At 43.8% G+C, this 21,638-nt stretch overlaps 2 protein-coding genes across 18 annotated transcripts in view; one reads left to right on the top strand and one right to left on the bottom strand.

The window, feature by feature from the left end:
- The first annotated feature begins 485 nt into the window (after positions 1 to 485).
- On the top strand, positions 486 to 4,353 carry LOC143213403 (sodium-coupled neutral amino acid transporter 7). Of its 5 annotated transcripts, XM_076433215.1 has the most exons (6): positions 486 to 546; positions 661 to 785; positions 1,839 to 2,008; positions 2,257 to 2,617; positions 2,693 to 2,942; positions 3,411 to 4,353. In XM_076433215.1, the coding sequence occupies exons 3-6, from the start codon at positions 1,903 to 1,905 to the stop codon at positions 4,065 to 4,067; spliced, it is 1,374 nt and encodes a 457-aa protein (XP_076289330.1). In that variant the 5' UTR covers positions 486 to 546; positions 661 to 785; positions 1,839 to 1,902; the 3' UTR covers positions 4,068 to 4,353. The 5 variants fall into 5 exon arrangements, with proteins under 5 accessions (XP_076289330.1, XP_076289334.1, XP_076289333.1 ...); XM_076433219.1 differs by lacking the exons at positions 486 to 546; positions 661 to 785 and adding an exon at positions 1,391 to 1,409; XM_076433218.1 differs by lacking the exons at positions 486 to 546; positions 661 to 785 and adding an exon at positions 1,416 to 1,551.
- Positions 4,354 to 4,707: 354 nt separating this feature from the next.
- Positions 4,708 to 21,638, bottom strand: part of LOC143213389 (SLIT-ROBO Rho GTPase-activating protein 1) — a 34,833-nt gene continuing 17,902 nt past the window's right edge. For 7 of the 13 annotated variants that reach the window (XM_076433188.1, XM_076433184.1, XM_076433187.1 and 4 more), the window contains exons 2-13: positions 20,718 to 21,020; positions 19,156 to 19,339; positions 18,387 to 18,552; positions 17,831 to 18,055; positions 16,537 to 16,665; positions 14,759 to 15,337; positions 13,491 to 14,086; positions 12,967 to 13,188; positions 12,829 to 12,899; positions 12,571 to 12,751; positions 11,658 to 12,051; positions 4,708 to 8,224 (exon numbers count right to left, since the gene is read on the bottom strand). In XM_076433188.1, coding sequence (XP_076289303.1) covers positions 7,136 to 8,224; positions 11,658 to 12,051; positions 12,571 to 12,751; positions 12,829 to 12,899; positions 12,967 to 13,188; positions 13,491 to 14,086; positions 14,759 to 15,337; positions 16,537 to 16,665; positions 17,831 to 18,055; positions 18,387 to 18,552; positions 19,156 to 19,339; positions 20,718 to 20,763 — 3,882 coding nt within the window. In that variant the 5' untranslated portion in view covers positions 20,764 to 21,020 and the 3' untranslated portion in view covers positions 4,708 to 7,135. Of the gene's footprint in view, positions 8,225 to 11,657; positions 12,052 to 12,570; positions 12,752 to 12,828; positions 12,900 to 12,966; positions 13,189 to 13,490; positions 14,087 to 14,758; positions 15,338 to 16,417; positions 16,666 to 17,830; positions 18,056 to 18,386; positions 18,553 to 19,155; positions 19,340 to 20,717; positions 21,561 to 21,638 lie in introns of those variants that run through there. The other 6 variants (XM_076433179.1, XM_076433180.1, XM_076433191.1 and 3 more) reach the window with 4 other exon arrangements.

Raw genomic sequence — 21,638 nt, 5'->3', positions numbered from 1 at the left:
GCTGATCAAGAGATATATCTAAATAAGCGAAATACATGTGCGGCGTTGTTCGTTGCGAAATTATATTATCCTTTTTAATGGTTTTTCGGTAGTTCGTCACGCGAGACGTTTCAAGGACTGAAACAAGCGAGGCCTGATCTATCACGATCTACGATAATAACTATGTTCGGCCGTGTGTTTATGTCAAATTCTCGTAATATATCGGTAGGTACAAAACACGTTATCCGCGTAGCGCATGTTTATACTGGCGCAAGTTGATCGACAATCGGGGAATCTTCGTCGACCAATCTCCCCGTTAATATGTGCAAGTCAACTTTTGAAATACCTTCGCCCGTACTTTCGACGGGTCTCGCACCTACCTTCTATTCCCCACAAATCTACTGAGAATGCGTAGGATGAATAAAATGAAAGTTTTACAGTTGCTGTCCAGAGTATGGAATGGACCTAACGGAGCATTGGCTGGCAAACATGCCGAACAAAAAATGATAGAGATTTTAAAGAACAAATTTCCTAAAGCTAAGCTAATTGAAGTAAACGACGTTTCAGGTGAAGAGAATAATGTATAAAAACTACTGTTCCAAAGAATATTATAGGAACAATGTTATTTTTTAATGTATGGACTTTACAACCAAACACTTCTTTCTGTTCTTCTTCTTACAGGAGGGTGCGGGGCTATGTTTGAAATAAATGTTATCGCTCCAGAATTCAAAGGATTGAATACTATCAAACAACATCGGATGATAAACGAAGTAAAATACATTTATCAACTATAGAAACCATATACGGTTTGTTCATGTTATAATTATCTAATATATCTACGCTTGTGTAGGCGCTTAAACAGGAAATCAAAGACATGCATGGAATTAGGATACACACCAGCATTCCTGAATCGTAGGCAACATTTTGGTTCTCTAAAGAAATGTTCCTTGTGTCTAGAGTTGGACGTTTAAGCTGTACAAAGTTTTGTAAATTTTCAATATACATGTAACATAAATGACAAGCAAAAATAATAGAGTATCATATAGGATATAGAAATCTGGATGTATAAATTTGATAACATTCCCGTATCATATTTTAATGGTGATATATACTCGATGCTCGATTAATTAATTGCAATTAATGTCTCGATAGTCACATTTGATAAAATAATAAATTTGCGATAAAAGTGATATCTGGCTCCATCTAGCGACGAAACTTAAAAAACGGATGGAATTACAATCATAAACTATGAATGCCGTGAACTGCTACTTTTGGATCACTGGATCACGGTGTTTTTTCACAGTGATTTGTAATTTTCGTGATCGTCCAGATCGCTTCTGATTGGCGGAGAGTGTAACTGTTCTTCGCGCAAGTCACAGCGCCATAACCTGACAAAATTGCGAGTGATTGCGAGTTTATTATATAGATTTGTAAGATGTTTCTCAAATTATCATTTGCAGAACTTTATACACAGCAAATACATACATACATAAACATGAAAGAGATTATCTGCACTTTGATACTATTTACATAAATATTCGTATTCGAAATCGAGAATAAATCTGAAGTAAGGTACGGAAAAATGGTGTCGGTATTTCAGATTGTGACCATTGTGACACGAAACCCCCATAAGGAGATTGTTCTATCTATTCTTATACTTATACTCCTAATACATACTTGTTGTTTGTGATACGAGAGACAATAGCACGGTATTACTGTATCTGTTTAAATAGTAACAATTTGCACTTCGCACCTATTTTCTCGCGAAGACATGTAACACTGCTTTCAGCCAATGACCTTTAACCTTGCGGCAGTATATATATATATAGGTATGTCATTGTGAAATACCTTTGTTTTAGGTCGGACGAAAACATTAGCCGAGATCGTTGATCGAACAAGTACAGTTCGTAATAGAGTTGAAAGATGAATTGTCTAACCGGAGAAACTGATCGACTTATTCATAATGACATGTTATTATGCACCGCTCCGAATCCAGCGTCCCTTCAAGAGCCTCGCCGTGCTCGAACAGGTATATATCGTGTCGTGTTTATAGTTTCCTAGCTGCGTTTTATTCTTAGACTGCAGATCTTTATGCATTTAAAAATAGAAAAATTTGAAAATACTGTTACATTATTTTCAACTTGTTAGATATATTACGAAAGAAAATAAATTTCTATTTTACTCCAGCTTGTTGAAATTCAGCTGGAAAATTTTTATTTTGCATAAAGATCCGCTGTCTAGTTACGCAATAACGTTGTTTAATTGTGTTGTTTTCAGGAACCGGCATACTAGGCACAACCTTTTTAATCGTTAACGCCACGTTAGGAGCAGGCCTTTTAAATTTTCCACAAGCATTCGATAAAGCTGGCGGCGTAGCTGCTTCCTGTATTATACAGCTTCTACTACTTGTATTCATTACAGCGTCTCTAGTGATTCTAGCGAAATGTAGCGACATTACGAGCACCTCTACTATGCAGAGCATGTTCGCAGAATTTTATGGCTTCAGATCACTTTTCTTATGCGCTGTTTGCGTTGCGATATATAGCTTTGGATGTTGTTTAACGTTCATAATCATTATCGGAGACCAATTCGACAGAGTTCTAGCGACGTATTATGGAATGAATTATTGTCATACTTGGTAATTAGCATGGTCTTATCTGACGAGTGTTTTCCTTTATGGCATTATCTTTATAGAGAAACTGAATTGCTTTAGGTATTTATCCAGGCCATTTGTCACAGCTGTTGCGTGCAGTATATTCATATTGCCGTTATGTTTCTTTAAGAAGCTGGATGTTTTGAGTTACGCCAGCTCCATCGGTTGTGTAACTATTCTCTACGTGGTGTCTTTGATTGTCCACAAGAGCGTTTCGAAGATTGATCCTATTACACATCCTATGAAAATATGGCCAGATAACGCGTACCAAGCTCTTCAAATCATCCCAATAATATGCTTCGCGTATCAGGTACAGTATACGCATACTTTTGAATTTCTTTAACAGCACCCCTCAGGGTTGTTCCAAATAATTCAAAAGAGATCTGTGCAAAGTTTGAGTGTCCACAGAGAACGGGAAAACGTGCCCTGAAAGAATTACACTAATTAATTTATTGCTCATAAAACCGTTTTTCTCGAATATCTTCTAAACTATTTACCGCGTTGAAAAATATGTTAGACAAAACCTGCAGATCTGGACAGGCTGCGTCTTTTATGTCGTATTACTTTTCTCGTGACACACACGGTTTTCGAAAAAATTGAAAAAAACGGCGGGCCAAAATCTAAAAATTCTTTCCGAAATTTGACAATTGAAAAATGTTTTAGCTCCACTTTCTCGCGGTAAAAGAAATTTTAACAAACATTTTTGACGAGCGTAAATAAGTATCTCACCCTGTACATAAACGATAAATCTTCTAATGACTTCCAATTTGATTCGCAGAGTCACATGACAGCGATACCGATGTACGCTTGTATGAAGGATCGATGTATTGGAAAGTTCACGGTGTGCGCTGTAGCGAGCATGATTATTTGCTACGTCGCTTACACGTTGGTCGGCATATACGGATACGCAACATTTGGAGCTGGAAACGTGCCTAGTGATATACTGCAGGGATATACGGACAAAAGCACGGTTCTAACTTTGGCGATAATATTCATAGCAATCAAGAATTTCACCACGTATCCGATCGTCCTATACTGCGGCCGCGATGCTGTTTTAAATCTTCTAGGAATGGATGCCAATGTAACCTTTAAGTTTCGTGTTTTGGTTACGTTGATTTGGTATACGCTGTCGTTGACAATTGCTATATTGGTACCAGATATTTCACCCGTTATTAATTTATTAGGTGTGTTGTCGGCAGCCTTCATTTTTATCTTCCCAGGCATTTGTCTGTTTCGTAGTACCCTTTTGAAAGATTCCGAACTGCATCTAAACAAAGATCGTCTCTTGATCATTTTTGCCATTTTTCTCGTCGCACTCGGTGCATTCGTGTCCGGTGTCGTTTTCATAGAAGCCGTCGAAGATTTGAATAGAACACCTGAAGACCCGCCGTTGGTATCCGGGTTTAGATCTCTTAAACAAAGCTTGTGCGTTTAGCTGTTTAACAATCCTACAATTTGCTCAATGTATATATCAGAGAATCGAAGAAGTACTTCGTCTTACGTTTTAGACAATTATTTTTATCGATCGTGACGTTAGAGAATTTTAATCGTCGGGAGTACCGAGGAATGGAAATAGGAGAAGACTGATATTCGTGATACTCGTGATATTCGTTTTAGCGCGACTTTTACTCACCGCCCCATTATGTCGGGAAATGTTTAAGAATTTATCAAATGTATATTTTTGTATACCAATGAAATCCAAAATAATATTATGGTTTTAATCGATTGCATGTGTGTTACGGGCAATGTGTCTAAGGCGGGCATTTATGGATCTTTTGGGCAATGCATAGTTCTATAGATCTTTCTTATTTTATCAAGTAAAAATAAAATAGGCCTGGATTACTTTGCCAAATAAAAATAAAATATGTCGAGTATCGATTTGACATACTGTCTGTAAAATGTCCGGGCAATTTCTGAAATATCTGCCCTTTAGACACATTGCCGGTAACATATACACCTGTTGTAAAACACCCTATGCCCTAACCGCTACCCTATCCTATACGGGTTGTACGTGAGAGAGGGAAACGACGTTTAGCTGCTGTGGATTACGAAATTGTTAGAAATAGAACGGCCAGTGCAGCCTGCAAGTGTCTTTATTGAATATCAATAAAAATGAGCTATAACGGGAAACGATAAGTGTGAAACGAGGATCTTGCATCTGCTCGAAAAGGGTAAAAGTCGACGCAAAGACGCAACAAGGATTAAATTACCCGTTGAAATAACACCGAATCCTCTAGAAAATAACAATTCAGTAGAAAGCGTGGGAAAAGTATAATAAGAAAACGCAACTGCCGTGAGCGAGTCGTACGGAAAAAAGGGATCGCAATTTGTGTTTTGACCGAGGTTCTCGCAGCATTCCTCCGAACGAATAAATACGATATTAGAATAATCGGGAAGGGGCGCGAATTCGCGTTTTGCTTTGGTATTCTTATTGCGCTTGGATACGGTGCGATTATATTCGTACTAATATTGAAACGGTAAATTGGTATCGATAAAGGGTAGCACACGCCAGTTGAATCCGATCGAACACGCGAACGATCTTGGGTTAATTCGACATCGGCGACGTTCCTTCTTTCGAAAGATAGTTTGCAGAATGCTTGCGGATAGTATCAGGATACTGTATGCATATTACTTGATAAACGAGTATAATGTTGTTTAGTCGGTTACAGGGAAGGGCATGAATACGTCGACACGTTTACATATTAGACTTTTCCTATTTCGTTAAATTTCATAGCAGAATAATTGGCGCATAGCTAAGACAAAGAACGTCGAACCGTTAAATACTTATGCGCGCACACGAGCGCGCGCGCGCCATCACACGTTTATTTGTTTTTGAATATATCGAACATAATCGTCGTCGTATAATAATTGTAAACTATCTCACACTCACTCTCTCTCTCTCTTTCTCGCACTATCTTTCTCTCGATCTCTCACTCGCTCGCTTAAACACACATTCCCATACTAATCGTACGAAAGAAACGTCTAAAAAAGGCTTGTTTTTCGAAACTCATGCTCGCTCGCGTGCTATTTAAAGGAACATCGAACACGTTTGTCGTAAACATCCTCGTACAAATACACTTTCAGAAGAAATATCCCGTTTTGTAATAAATTACGTTTTTTAACGTTCATCGTACAAAATCGTTGCATTCTCTCTCCTCTCTCTCTCTCTCTCTCTTTCTCTCTCTCTCTCTCTCTCACGCTCACCGAGTAAGTCGCTCTCGTATCTCGCTCGTTCGCTCGTTCGTTCTCGCAACTATGTATCGTAAACTCTCGAAACTGTATTTTCTTCGATGTATTATTCTCGCTTGTAACACGTTTCTCTCGTCGTTTCTCACGCGCGTGGTCGTTCGATGACTAGAAACATTGTTTCGCGGGTCATTTGGTAAAAAAATTATGCGAAAATGGAAAATAGTTGTAGAAAAAATAAACTCGACTCGAGGACAGCATCGGTCTTCGTGCAATGCCATAATGGGCATCTCGAACGTGTCGATACGCGTTCTATATAAATATATATAGGTATATGTACAGTTGGTGGTCAAAATCTATCGAACTCGAAAAATTTCTTGGATCGATCTTCAGAGATCTAGCGGGAGGATTTGGAGGCGTTCGGGGTTCATGGAAAATATCGTGAATGAAATTCGTGCCGTTCATACTGACACGATTGAAAGTCGGGTATATCTCGACGAATAGGGATGGGTCGGGTTCGAGGACTCGCCGCATATCGGAACGAACATTTCGTGTCCTCGTGTTCTCGCGTCCTCGGGGCGTCGATTCGACGAGCTGCGTCTTGTCCACCAACTATATACGTGTATGCGTACGCATATGTATATACGTATACGTATAAGTATATATGTGTCTATATGTATATCGAGGAACGATGCTGGCCGGCTTTGACTTCTTCTGTTTTCACGGATAGAGTAACTAACGCGCATCGTCGAGTCCTCGCAAAATGGGCGGAGTAACTGGTCAATGGGAAGTCGGCTGGTGAAATCGTTGAATGTGACCGGAGAATGATGGTAGGATGATCGTAGCACAGTGCTGGGCACATTTGCTTGAATCGAGGCAAAACCGTCCCCCGCCGTAGCGCCTACTGCCCCCTCCCAGTAAGCCCCGTTACTCCATGGCGAGTAGCTACGGAGGTGCTCTCCATGCCTCACGAGAAGTCTCCATTGGGGGATAAACTTTTCCTCGCGTAACCAGAAATTGTTGTCTTTCTCCTATAAATTTTTGCCTTTTCCTATGCTATTCAGCAGATTTGGACGAGAATATGTGAGAAATCCAAGTTTCTATCCTGCAGGATCAATGGTTCTCGTCCAAATCTATTGGAGAACATAGGACAAAGGTAAACATTTATAGGAGAAAGGTACAAATTTCTGGTTACGCAGGGAAAAGTGCAGCCCCATTGGGCCATTCCACTGGCACTTTCTTCACTGGGACTTCATACGAGGCACGGACTAACCGTGCCCAGCACTGTCGCAGAACGACGGTGGGATGATCGGAGTATTAATTGGTTTGTTCGGCGCTTTGCGCTTGTTTCTCGATCTTCCTCGCTAGTTCGGGACTCATGTGGGGATGCGGGAACGGCAGCACCGGTTTCCTGAGTATCGTCGGCTTGACCTTCACCTGAGGCTTGAACGAGGACACTTGGCTGCCGCCGGTGAGGTGCATGTCCGCGAACTTTGCGACGATCTTCGGCTCGATTTTCGACCGAGGTGGAAGCGGCGACCTCAACGGCATCGACGGGTCCGAGGAGGAGATTTGATTCGAGCTAGCCGATCTGATCATCTCCTCAGGCTCCTGCTCGGGCTCGTTCTCCGCGTCCGCGCTTCGCTTCAGCTTCGTCTGAGTCTCTGCCTTGGTGTTCTTCTTCAATGTGCACTGGTTCTGTTTAGCGAACCTCTCCGCGGCCGTGCTCATGTCCGGCGATTCCGGGCCGCCTGTCGGCGAGGTGGCAGCTTCGGCGCGAGACGGTTGCACCGGCGTCTCCTCGTCCGAGCTGCTTAGACTGCTCGACGAGGCGGACTTTTTGCTCGCGTCCTGCGCCGACAACGGCAAGTCCATCACGAGATCTGGCGTATGCTTTTGCCGCATCTCGCGGAATTCTTGCGAGCTACGATAGATTTTGTTGTTGGGTGGCACTGGAGGATTCAGTTGGGTCTGCGACGTGGCTCGTCTCTGCCACAGCTCCCGATTCGCCGAGAACGTCGGTTGTTCTTGTAGCTCCTGTTGTTGAGACAACGGGTTGCCGCCCCCCGTTCCCTGAAGCGAATTCCCGACTGTTAACTGGTGCTGTAGTTGATGTTGATGTTGCTGGTGCAGCTGTTGCTGTTGCTGTACCGTCTCGCCCATGCTCTGCGACTTCCAGTGCTGCTTCCTGCTCGTTCCACGTTTCGAACCGCTCTCCTGGCTCGTCGATCCCGCGCGATCCACTTCCTCAGCACCGATTTCTTCGCCAGGTCGTTGCGTCGACGACTCGGCAGTGAAGCTTAACTTCTCGCTGTCCGATCGTTCGTTTGTCGAAAGAATGACCGGCGACGCAGGGTCCTTTTCCCGCTCGGGCGTGGATATCTTCGCAGCTCGAGACGCGCATTCCTGAAAATAGGTTCACGGTTCAAGGTGACGCCCGTTCACAATCTCGTTGATCGAGCTCGCGCGATCTGAAGCTTTCGAAGCGACGGCCGTCTGGTTACGAAATGAACATGGAACAGCAGGTCTTTTTTAATCATCCACGCATATTTCTATTGCGCGAAGAGCACCGATCTTTCAACGCCCCAGAGCATACAACACCGGCTCGATAGAGACGAGTTAGAGCGGGCATGCTCTAGGAGTTCATCTCGCGATCGGATACTAGACCCGTGAATTTGGATGAGTTTGAACTTGGACGGGAAAGGAGAACAACAGAGTAAATGAATACAGTGTTCTCTCGATAAATGTCTTAAATGTTTTAACGCGAAAAATTAAACATTTCTTCCGACTTGGTATCATTTTTATTCGAAAAATGCCACGAATAAAGAAGCTTCCTACGTTCGGCAGAAGTCGAAGAACAGTATTCCTGGCCGGACCCGTGTTTTGGACAATTATCGAGAAAATACTGTGATACGATAGACAGTGGAGAAAGAGAAAAAGAAGAAAGGAGAGGAGAGAGAGAGAGACAGTCCGAACGCAAGTATGCCCGTGTTAATGGAAAGATTAGAAGAGATGCGTAAAGACGGCGACCATGCCAAGATCGATCGTGATCGCCCAAAAGAAACTCGTGCACGGATTAATATGCTAGAGAGGTAGGATTAAAAACTGCTCGTAAAACCGTGAATATGATCGTGGGAATGAATGTGCAAGCATGACGAACACGAAAACAGCTCTGCGTCGATACCTATCTCTCTAAGGATGCCAGCAACCGAGTTAATATTAACTGGACTGGGGCTGAGACGACGCTTCTGTACTCACCTAAGCCGACAAGAACATCCGCTGGACAAGTAGAGTAGCCTGTGCGAGTAGCATTCCATCTCGGTATTCGTCTACAGACTGAAATCGCTTTTACAGAATGCTAAACGAGTGATTCGCAAAAAAAAAACAACGAGCCGAGCCAACCAAACCGTTCTCAAACAGAGCCGCTCTCTCTCTCCTTCAACGAGAAGAACGAGAAACACAGAAAACGACAGAACCACACGAACGGAACACACTCTCATTTTGCCAGCAGGTTTATCGAACAGTTTTTAGTCCGTTTCGTCGCCCACTATCTACGTGTACGCGAAACTTTTCTTTTTTTTTGTTTTCTTTCTTTTTTGTTTTTTGTTATCCTGCGAACTAAAGGCCGACTAAACGTATATCTGGAAAAACAGCAACCATCCCACACTATTAACATCGAAACAAAATCGTGAATGCCGCGCGAGCGAGCGCGCGCTCGTCAGAAACGCGTGAGGCGCACAACACGCAAAAAAAAAAACAAAAAGGACACAGGCGACGCAAGACAAAGAGACCAAGGCACATGCAGCGACAAACACGTATATATTTCTATTTTATTTACAAATGTATCGTACAAATCATCGCAGCTGGTCGAATTACCACCGTGGCGTCTCGGTGCAGTCTATACTTAACGTGTATCCCCGTAATTCCGTCGTCGCACGTTTCGATTCTCGATCGGTTTCAATGTCGACGTCTATTAGGTTGTCGAGGATTCGTTTGACGCTGATTTCCTTTCTTTGGAAAATCGCGACAACGTCTCTTCCGCGTGCACTACCTTCTATCAGTCACCGAATTCTTACTCAAATTTCGATTCAGACGATTTTTTCGTTACTAGCTATGTTATGAAAGAAAAATGGTGTTTGCTAATTTTTTCGAATGTAGAGAACATGTAAATCAATTCTAAATTTCGATTGTCAGTCTTATATTTTCTAATGTTTTAAAAATAAAATTGTTCTCCAATTTTTTTCAATATTTACTCAAATAGTTCTCAGAAAATTCTGTCGTATTTTAAAAACACATGTTGCTAGTTATTCCGCAAGTTGTTGCAAATAATGGAACTCACATCACTGAATAATATTAAATGTTTTCTTTGAAATACGACAGATTCAAATACTTCAGCATTCGAATAATATCGTACAATAGCTACATCTAACCAAAATAAAACAATCAAATCAAGCTGGAAGCTTGTATTGTATTGTTTAATTACCATTTTGTTAAAGATAAGTAAGTATTCGGTGATTTATGGAGTGTACCTAATAGACACGCGATACTCGACATAGCTCGCGACCGATAGATCTTCTCCGCGTTTCGTGAAACAAAAGCAATGCCGAAGTTTGTTGAAAATTTGCAGAAGGTGCGACACACGCGTGCAGCCAACGAGAGCTCCCACCCGCGCGCTTGCGAGTCGATCTTTGGCTATGTTTCCACCAGCGGAACCAAAGAGCAACCTTTTAATCGATGTTGCCCCCGCGTTGCCGATAGGAGCGAAACAACAAAGTGATCGAAACGATAGAAACAACGGGTAAACGGAAAAGCTTCGTGGAACGTTTCCTAGTTCGGAGTTTATACTAGAGAAGTACATGGGTACACGTGTACTATTACACACGTCATTATTTAAATATACACGTGTATATTTAAATGAATACACGTATATTTAAATGAACACACGTATATTTAAATGAATACACGCATATTTAAATGAATACACGTATATTTAAATACACGTGTATTAACGTATCCGCATTTGAATTTGTATTAATTTTTAGGATGTAGTTGCTAATTTTCAAATTAAAATTAATTTGAGAACAACTCCCATTCAAACAGTGTAATCAGCCAGCCGCCTAGTTAATTATAGAAGAATCTGATATGTTTTAATGTTCTGACGATAAACGACTTCTCTATACTTTTGCTGATATGTTTAAATATTTTCTAGCCGGTTCTACAATTCTCAGATGTTGAAATTGATTGTCGTGGCAACAACCGCGAAATTTGTGAAACCATAGTCTGGATACGTACATTAATATCAGCGTTCTAAGAATTCTACAAATTAAAATGAAGATGCATTAATGCACGTGACACGTAGCAAAGTGCGTGTATGTAAATACACGTTCAAAACCACGATCTCTAGTCCATACCCGCGCACCAATTGCCATTACCGACAAAGACGAAATAGCACGACGGCGATAGTAGAAGATGCAGAGAGCAGCGACCAACGACTTCACGTTCGGTGTTTCTTTTATTTCATTCTGCTTGGTCGAGAATCTGCGAAAACGAGAATGAAAGCGAAAGCCAACTAATAAAATCGACTGTGATCGTCTAAGAAATTGCTCAAGATCCCCAATGGTGGACACGTAGCCTCTCGTTGGTCGGGTATGCGTCGCGTTTGAAAGAAAAACCGATTCGAGATTGTAGCGCAACACACAGCCATGCAGCACTTGTGCCTAGAGTTTCAGTCCTTTTGCGAGTGCGTCGCAAAAAAATGTACACAAGCAGATCAATTACGTGAAGGAGAAAAAAAATAAAAGTCGAACAAGCGTTCGTACTAAACGGTAGTTTCCAATACCTCTCGACTGATGATCGGCTGCGTGGACGAGATGCAGGCCGCGGCGTTCGTCACGAGCGTTGGGACAACGCCGCCGCTGTTATTTCCGGTATTGTCGGGCGCGGATGCGTTTACAGTCGCAGTTGTAGATGCAGTTCCGATTCCAGTCCCGGTTGCGATCGATGTTCCGGTCGCGTTCGCAGCCGTGGACGTCGACGTCGGCGTCGGCGTGGCCGTTGCTGTCGCCGATGCGACGTCTGACGCGATGCCGGACGACCACGTCGACGGATTCCCGGAGGGGCCCATCAACGGCGAATTGTTGCTCGACAGAACGCTGTCGGCCGAGCTAGAGGTTCGTCGTCTCATCGATTCTTCGCTGGACGACTTCAACAGTTCCTTCTCGCGTTCCTCGTCCCTGGACAAACGATCGAACAACCTTCAGATACCCGTGTCAGCCAGGATCCAATCGAGAAGTAGATGCTCGCTGCTGGTAGCAAAGATCTCGCGATTCGAGAACTCTGACAACGTGTAATGTTGCGGTAAACAATGATAGAAAAATCGGGTTGTTAATTGATACAGCGAGCAGCTACATCACGACGAGATCGAGAGTATGCTGCTTTGGTATGGCTACTTTCTAGCGCTGTCGCAGAGAAATGACGCCGCGCGAGCTAGGATCCAATCGAGAGGTAGATGCTCGCTGCTGGTAGCAAAGATCTCGCGATTCGAGAAAAAGTAATGAATGATGGAGCAATCGGGTTATTCGATACAGCGAGCAGCTACATCACGATGAGATCGAGAGTATGCTACTTTGGTATGACTCCATTTTGATCGCTGTCGCAGAGAAATGCCGCCGCGCGATGCCGATGCTTGCTAATACTAAAAAGCATTTTCGATGAGTATAATCAGCCATTGCGTGTGATTGTGTCGCACTTACTTTATCTTGATCATAATATATTTATCGGGAATAAGCCCCTCTCTACCAGCCAAGGCACCTCGCCACCAGTCATTACTGACTTGCGTGTATAGAGTCAAGGTATCCCCCTTTTTGAAGCTTAACTCTCTTTCGGACCTTGCATTGAAATCGAATTGCGCTGTGGCTTCAAGGTTTTCCGATTCTGGGAATACACAAAAGGAACGTAGATCGCGCACTGTTGGATTCCTAAGGTACGACATAGATCGATCTCGCACTCACCATCCTCGGACGGGTACACCTCCGAATCCATGTCTTCCTGAACCTGGTCGGTTGGCGAGTCACCCACGTCGCTGCCGAGAAAAGACATTATTTCAGAAACGATTCGAGATTGCGTCTGGTTCGAGAAGGTACACTTACGCGTCGTCCGGTTCTCTACTGATGTACTTTTCGTACTGAGTACCTCCAATGTCCTCTGGAAATATCTCTTCGCAGAACGTGATTATGTTCTTGATCAGCTCGTTCACTTGATTCTGGTACTGTACTTGATCCTTGTCTTCGGGTACAGGTACCAACGTCGGTCCGAAACAGATCGCCAGGTTATACGGGTCCATCATGTTCTCGTCCGAAAATTCTGAAAGGCTGCGCAAAAAGAATGGTTCGTTTCAGTCGCGAGAAAACAACGACGTAATCGCGTCTGCTCATTGCACAACGAGAGAGATGCTGATGAATACGGGTCCCGTAGAAATCATCGACACAGGTTTCATCGACGCACTTTCCACCGACAATAACTTTGGTGGACGAAGACTTCTGTCGACGACAGCATTATTCGATATTAATATCGTTTGACAACAACGTCGGTTCAATTCGTCGACGGTCAAAGTCGTTGAAAATCATGTGGAAACCTGTGTCGATGATTTTCACGGAATCCGACGAATACTCACTGATTTAAAAACGCGAACAGATATCGCATTACAATGACAACCGGTCTCGGAAGATTCGATATCAATTCCTTCATCTTGTTGACGAATTCCTGCTTCGATTCCAGCTGTGCCAATTCCATCAGGTGCTCGAAATAAATGATGGGGAACAGAGGTTCCCTTAGCTCTCTTAGATAGAGCTTCAACACGCCAGCAACGCTGTTAATGTCCGACGCGTCGGTCACATCGGCCAAGGGGTCTTCCCCTCTCTCGAACCATTCGCGGAAATTGTTGATCTCCACCTGAGATCCGGATACCCGAAAGATCCCTTGATGATGAAGACCGTACAGGTTGATCACTCTGATGCAGCTCTTCATGATCAACGGTATCTCCTGATTCGTGCTTTCCAAATACTCTTCCAACGAACCGCCGAATAATTTTGGCTGGCCGTTCATCTGCAGTCGGCCGATACGTTTCCGTCGCGCCTGTTTCTGTTTGGTCGTCGATAACGACGGGTTCGGGCTCGCGGTCGAGCCGTCTAGCAAACTCTGCCTAATGTACTCCTGTTTCGCGTCTAGTCTAGCTATTCTGGAGGTGCCAAGCAGATATTCCCTGAATTTCTGTAATGTTACAAAACGGATGCATCAGCGATTTCTCTTTCTCCTTTCGTCCAGCTCGGAGGTCGGCAACGAGTGCTCGTTTGAATGTTATCCCCTGAAGGTCTATTCCAGTATGCCGCACGATAATTTCGGACAACACATGTAGAAAATAAATACGGAAGATAAATTTTGAGAATAGTTTTTAATTGTATTGTCAAAATTTTATTCACATCTGGGATAACTAGATTTTTGGTAAGATCTATGGGAAGGCTGGGCACATCCCAGATGTTGATAAAACGTTGACAATACAATGAAAAACTATTTTCTACATTTTCTACATCTATTGTCCAAAATCATTGTGCGATATATGTAGTGCTTGCAGGGGATACCACTCACAAAGAAAAACGTATTATCAATGTGGATATCTTTTGATATGAGTAGACTGCGGATCTTTATGCTTTATGACATAAAAAAATGCTAGAAAATAAAATTCCACTGAATTTACTACGATTTTTATTTATTTTAGATCTACAAAGACGACTACCACTGAAGATAACATTCTACATGATTCCGCTTTCTTCAAATCTGCCTACAGAAATTGAAGATTGCATAAACATCCGCAGTCTATCCTTCGAAAATCTTCTGCCGCGAGACATTAATTCCGAGACCTGTTGTGGATGGGCCTTAACTCACCGTGAGGTAGAATTCTTCGGTTTCTTGCCTGTCGGCCCTGAGCTTGATTTGCACGGTTTCCGGAGGCCTCGACGTAGGCACTGCGTTCTCTCCGAAATACCTCGAGCAATCGTAATCTTTCGCCGTCAACATCTCCAAGAGGCTAGCCTCCGCCGTCTCCAACGTTTTCCAAACTTCCTCGGATTCCGTTCGCAACGACGTCACCCTCTGTTGCAGCTGCGTCAGACGTTGCTCCATCTCGGCGTGCAACAACTTTTGTAATTCGGGTTCGGGAGCCTGCGAACACCGAGCGTTGTTACCATCGCGAACGCCGAGAACGGTTTCGATCGATTTATCGTTCAGTTTCGCTAGAGTTACTTCGTCTCCTCGTTGGCCTTGAAACTCGAACTTCTTCGGGATCATGAAAGCGGAATGATGAGACTCGAGGAATCTCTGTTTGTCCGCCCTGGAGTCTAGAGCACCGACGCACGCGGCTAGCTGTTCGGCGCCAGACTGCAACGAACGTTGTCTGCCCTCTTCCGCGCTACAGTGCATCAGTAACGCGCGGGCGATGCAATTGTGGAAGCCGAAATCCATGCACTGAAACATCGTGACCGGTTAATCAGTTCGTAAGGGATCGAATTGCTCGATGGTAACCGGTAACTGGTCTTTAAACAGGTAGTAGGTCACCCGCACGCTGCCGAGAAGCCCGTCCAGTGCTCTTTTAAGGCTCGTCGAAACTAGTACAGTTCGCGCGCAATTTCTCCGATAAGGGGAAACCAAACTACGCCAACCAGAATTCACTCCCGGTAGAAAACGTTATAGCGTGGTCGTAAACTTGACTCGTAACCTCTAGTGGACCTTATTCTCGCCCCGATAAACCACGGATCGCAATGCTACGCGTGTTCCAACGTAGATACCAGAAATCCCTATTTCACGTCTATAGAAATACACGTGGTACGTGAACCGTGCCGAGTCCGACAACTGATGCGTTATTGTTCTTCGATCTAATTATTTCGTGCGCTATTTCCGCCAATTTATTAAGTATCTCTTTCCTTCTGCGCTACCCGCTTCCAGAATTAAATATACTAGAGGTCCCTATTTCACGCGCAATAAACGAATTCGAATTTTAATCCATGTAATACTAAATACACGGGTACCCGAGTATTTTAATTTCACAGACATACGTGTATTTTAATATACGGTGATATAACGCCGAACAATTTACCGCGACTTGATTATTGTCTCACTTCTAAGATCAACAGTCGACAAGAATTCGATCGAAGAACAATAACGCATTACTTGTGGGGCTTTAACGTGCCGAACGGATCCTTAAATTCGTACTAACACGGTTCACGTGCCACGTGTGCACGTGTATTTTGGTACACATTTAAATCTCGAGTAGGTAGCCGAAAGAAAGAGATCGGTAAAAGCACGTCAAATACGCGGAAACATATTCTGATGCTATTAACATTGCTACAAGGTATGCACGATGGGTAGACGCATCGAAAAGACAAGACAGGAAAGGACAAGACAAGACAAGAAAACAAAAGAAAAGACAAGACAAAGCAAGGCAAGACAAGAAAAAAGAAACGAAAGGAAAAGACGTCGAACAATCGAAAGAAGATTTTGCTAGTTCCTACGACCCTGAGCGAAGCCCAAGACCTTTCACACCCATACTTCCGTCGCTTGTGTCGTGTCGTCCCAGTGGCCGAAACACGAGTACTTCAGCTGCCGATCGATTCTACGACCACACTATATCTCTTCCATGAAGGGCACAACGTCGGGTAGCAACTCACGTCGATGAGATCCGACAGATCGTCCACGAAGTACTTGTGTATCGTCGTGTTCGAGGCCTCGAGGCAGAGAATGTAATCGTTTCTCGCTTTCAACGCTTTCAGCTTCGCCTCTTGGTACTTGTTCTTCCTCTGAAACGAATCAAAACGAATACAGGTCAGTTCGATCAATTGTAATCGGCGCGGCACGGCGTCTGGTCCCGTCTCGCTTCGTCCCGTCTCGTCTCGGACGCTGCATCGAGCGCTGCTCTGCGATCGCGTCCCACGATGGGAGCATGGTCGCGCGCGGGAACCAAACCGTTCTACCCTGTGCGTGGGATCGTTCAAACTCGACGAGCCTGTTCAATGCAAACGCGAATCTTTGACTCGCTGCACCGTGAAAGCCACGCTATGGGAACGCATTGTCACTCCACCTTCCGTAGAGTTCTGAATCTAGCGCGGCCGGTTATTTAAGGGGGGTAGTCTCGTTTCCAAGATTCCAAGGGTGCGGGTTTTTTAGTAGTCAAAAGCGCTAGATCAAAGATCAACGCAGGCCTCGGTCGCCCTCAAAAGTCCTACTTTTACGTTTACGAGCTCTAGAAGCCAAATTAGAAAACAATTAGCCCACTTAAGTTAAAAAAATTAGGAAATATTAACAAAACAATGTACTGCACGGTGGAGTGCCTTTTTTAATTGTAGAAAAAGGTAGAAGAAAAAAACTCGGCGGACACGTTTCCGCGGAAAGGTTAATCCGGCGTGCTGTGCCGTTTCACGAGGAGCTTCGGTAAACGACAAGAAGCCAGCGCACTTGGAAAGATCTATTTTTGTGTGCGGCGCGGTATGACCTTTGATGCAAAAGATTTCAATTTGGACCGGAAACGTATAGTGTGTGCGTTGGATCTAGGGAGGTTCTAAAATTAACGCGACCGGCGGGATCTTTCGAAGTAGTGGATGAATGAAATATCGTGCGGTTTATTCGATGGAGTGAACGAACAGGGGCGAGAACGCGATTGGAGGAACGTAACTGGGGGAAGAGGGATAAGAAAAAAGGAAGAGGGAAGGAAACGTGGACGCGCGGAGACAAGGACGCGAGTAACGAGCGTTCAACGAGGGAACTGCGCGAGGAAAATCGATAGAACGCGCGGGATAGGGGGAAGGGGCGCGGACGTTGAGTGCAACTTGGAGTTTCGTGCGGTCTGGGATTCGTATTCGTGGACTTGCAACGGCAAGAGAGCAAAAGCAAAGGCAAAAGCCGGGTTGTGCAGGGAGCACGAAGCAGAGAGTAGGGAGTCTTGGTCCCCTCGTTGCGTTGGTTTACCTTATTCACTTCCTTCTCGATGAGCTTGTATTTTTTGCTGCGCGCCAGCTTCTCGGGCGGAGCGTTCGCCACCTCTAGCTTGCTGCGTTGCTGCTCCGCGACACGAAGCTTCGTTTCCGCTTGCCGCGACTCTGCTTGGTACGCTTGATACGTCTTCATCGTGGTGTGGAGCTCGTGCAACACCCGCAGTATTTCCTCGTGCGTTTCATAGCCTATCTCACGGCACTGAAAACCAATCGAGACGCGCTGTTCTCACTAATTTCGACGAATACGATCGTTAGAAAGATAGAACGAGAAATTCGAGTTCGATTCCACGGTCGAGCAGACCAATTGGTGGCCGCGTAACAAGGACAATTGGTTCTGCGGTGCCCCTTAACACGTTCAAACGGCTATTTATTTCCCCCCTGATCCAATAATACCCCGGTTGGTTTACAATGTCGATAATATCGATCCGAGTTAAGCGTCTCGAAAGACGATAAAGGTCTCTCGCGATCATTGTTCGAATGGTAACCGCGAGAAACACGAAACATTGATAGATTCAAGTGCGTATACTCACACGCTTGTATATCCGCTGGACATCTTCCATAACCTGGTTTAGACGACCCACGAGGTGCGTGCTGTACACTTCCGAAAGCGCGGCATGATCTCTGCTCAAGGACTTGGTCTCCTTGATGAGCTGCTGCCAGCAAGCGTAGCTGGAGAACAGTGGCCACTGTTCTCGCCTAAAAATCGTTCGAGTTTACCGCCGGCTCCGAATTAAAATGGGGGAGACTCGTTTCTAGGATTGTTTCTAGTCGTTTCTAGGGTTTTCGTAGTCAAAAGGGATCATAAAAGAACAATCTAGGCTACGATCACCCTCAAAAGTCCTATTTTTACATTTACTAAGCGTAATTTGCATTATTCGGCAACATGTTCCTAGCTGTCGCAGCTTTATGCTTTCAAATAATGCAAATTACGCCTCCTGAACGTAAAGATTGGACTTTCGAGGGCGATTGCGGCCTAGATTGATCTTTCATCTGGCGCTTTTGACTACTGAAAGAACCCATTCTTGTATTTTCGAGAAATGAGGAGGCGTAATCCTGGAAAGGAGAACCTGGAGTCTAAGTTCGAGTCGCGCCGCTCGAAATAGTCGAAACGGGATATAAAAACATGCGAACAGCTGTACAAAGAGCTCCGAGAGAGAACGTGTACCTACCGCTCCTACAGGCTGACGGAACTCGCGCGATACCGACGAGAATCAACGTAAATTCGAACGAACGAGTTCCATCGATCTGTACGGTTCGCACACAATATATTATACATACGTGTACATATACGATACATACTTTTGTTTCTGCTCCTTGTGCCTGAGCTGTATACTTCTGGCCATCTTGTCGAGGGACTTGCTGTAATCGAGCTCTAGCTCGGCTCTCTTTCGAAAAAAATCCTGCAGCTCCGCGACGAGGGCGACTTGCGCCTCCATCCTGACGTCGAGGCATCTCAGCTGTTCGTTCAGCTGTAGCCGTATGTCTGCAAGAGTAAAGGAAAACGTTCGCGAGGTCAATATTCGTCGTTCAATATTTCGTTATCGAATATGATCGACCGATGATCCGTTGCTCCGCGCGATCCGTTACGTTCGCTTCCGAGTATGTAATACCATGCCCCTTCGCGTCTTTCAACATGTGTGTATCTCGTTGTCGGAAACCAACACCCCAGTCACCCAGCCGAAAGAAATTTCGAGCGATATCCGTCGCCGACTATTACCGCGACGACTACGTATCCATCGCAGCAGGCGTATCGATTTCCCATACTTTCGTAGCGTGATTCATCCCTCGAGCAAAGAAGAGAGATTTTCGAGCTCTCACGGGGGTGAAACGCACGCACGAATCATGCCACGCACGCCTACCACCGTATACTCGAACCTATCAAACGCACGAGAATATTTCAACTTGAACCGAGACAGCAAACGATAATACTCTCGAGAAAGAACGATCTTGGGTGATCGCACAGTGCTGGGATTCGAGGTGCTAGCTGGACAAAATCTTCTTTTTGATCACTGGACTGCTGATCTTTTGCATTTATGACAAAAATGGGTACGTACATTTTAAATATAATATAATGGACATGTTTAAAAAATTTAAAGCCACCAATTTTATTAGTTTTACCTTAATAAAATAATTAAAAGAAGAAAAAAATGTATAATTGGCTCCTGTGTCTTGCAATCAATGAATATATTTTTTATTTTGCATAAAAATCTGCAGTCTAATGATTAGTAATACAAAGTGTGCAGATATTGGAAATATCAACCTCCAAAACATTTTTATACAATCCATTAATTAGATTTTTATTAAAACTTCCAAAAATTCACTGTCACTAAAAATGTATATATTGTTCATTTCAGCATTTTTTTAAATTTACTATGGACCTCCTTACAAAATGTAGGAAAAAAGATGTGAATTCAAAATGCTTACACAGTTCTGTCGACAAAAAAGACTAGGAGTTTTACTAATATGACCAGCATCTATTTTTTACGGAATTACATTACGAGATTTGTCCAGTTAATTAACATTGATCGCAACACTGCGGATCGGCGATAAGAGCATATAAAACGAAGCCGCGGGGAATATAGCTGTGTCGATTCAAGTTTCGAGACTCGTGGAAGGAACGCAAAAACTCAACAGAGAAGAAAAAGTAATCATCTAGAATCTAGAACAGTTTTGGTGTTTGGTTTCTTTCGAATGACTCGACCGAACCCGACTAGAGTTCAACGAAATCAAAACATATATTAGGGTGGTTTCGCGGAGAGTTTCGATAGTGGGGTTTTCTAGGAATCGGGGAAACATCTCCGTGGAAAGATCGATGGGTGGTCGAACGATCGAACGGACGGCATGGCCGCGCCGCCATTTACCTTTCGTCAAAGCTTCCCATTCTTGGCGTCCGGCGAGTTTGAACATTTTTCTGCGTTATCCGTCAAGTTCGCTGGTATCTCTCTCACTTTTTCTCTGTTTGTCTCCCTCTCCCCGTGCACGGGAAATCTCGTTGGGATCGTAAGACACAAGTTTATTGCGCGTATAGAAGAGCGTTATCCCTCGCGTATTATCGACGGGATCGCGGTTATTCCCATTTTACGAAATTCTCTCGGGTTTTCGTTTGGATGCGTGCGGCGGGTCACGTGTCCCCGTGTAGCTCGATCACTTCAGGAGATTCGCATCTAAATTTCATAGTACACATCATCATCATGGTGAATTTCAAGATTGCTCAGTAGCGGGGATTACGAGATGCAACAACGACAAAGCATCGGGCATGGGCACGATCAATTGCCCCGACTCCGGGCTTCTCGATAGGGATGGGATCAAGCTCGATATATACTTACGAATCCGAGTCAATTTCAATGATTTCATTTTAATGATTATATTTGACAAGTCTTCATTTTATACAAACTGATGTCGAACCTCGGAATAAGCAATTACAAGTTTCGAAAAGATACTTATAAGTACTTCGATGTTGAAAGGAATCGAATCTTGGAAGAGTTTACATAATTATCCACTCCTAACACAACAGTCGAACGATGACCAAATTAATAATTCGCTATTTTGCCGATTTACGGAGATTCGCGTCTGTAAATTATCACATTTTGTAGATGAAATAAGTACATACAGTTAAGAGCAAAACTGATCACACACTTTAAATCAGAATAACTTTTTTATGAATGGGCCAAACGACTTCAATTTTTCTGTAAAGGTTAGAAGAATTAGTTGAAAAAATGCATTTGGTCGTTATTGTGAGAAGCAATAGCAAAAATTGATTTTTACTATCGTTTTTCACAATA

This window comes from Lasioglossum baleicum, chromosome 11, assembly GCF_051020765.1.
Source record: "Lasioglossum baleicum chromosome 11, iyLasBale1, whole genome shotgun sequence".
NCBI classification, from domain to species: Eukaryota; Metazoa; Arthropoda; class Insecta; order Hymenoptera; family Halictidae; genus Lasioglossum; species Lasioglossum baleicum.
Note: the sequence above shows the minus strand (reverse complement) of the source record. Positions and strands in the feature narration are given on the sequence as shown.

Excerpts from the sequence above, each read along its gene's own strand:
- LOC143213403 (XM_076433215.1), top strand. The coding sequence starts at position 1,903 with ATGAATTGTCTAACCGGAGAAACTGATCGACTTATTCATAATGACATG. Across the intron at positions 2,009-2,256 it reads GCCTCGCCGTGCTCGAACAG|GAACCGGCATACTAGGCACA; the intron begins GTATATATCGTG and ends TGTTGTTTTCAG. Across the intron at positions 2,618-2,692 it reads ATGAATTATTGTCATACTTG|GTATTTATCCAGGCCATTTG; the intron begins GTAATTAGCATG and ends GAATTGCTTTAG.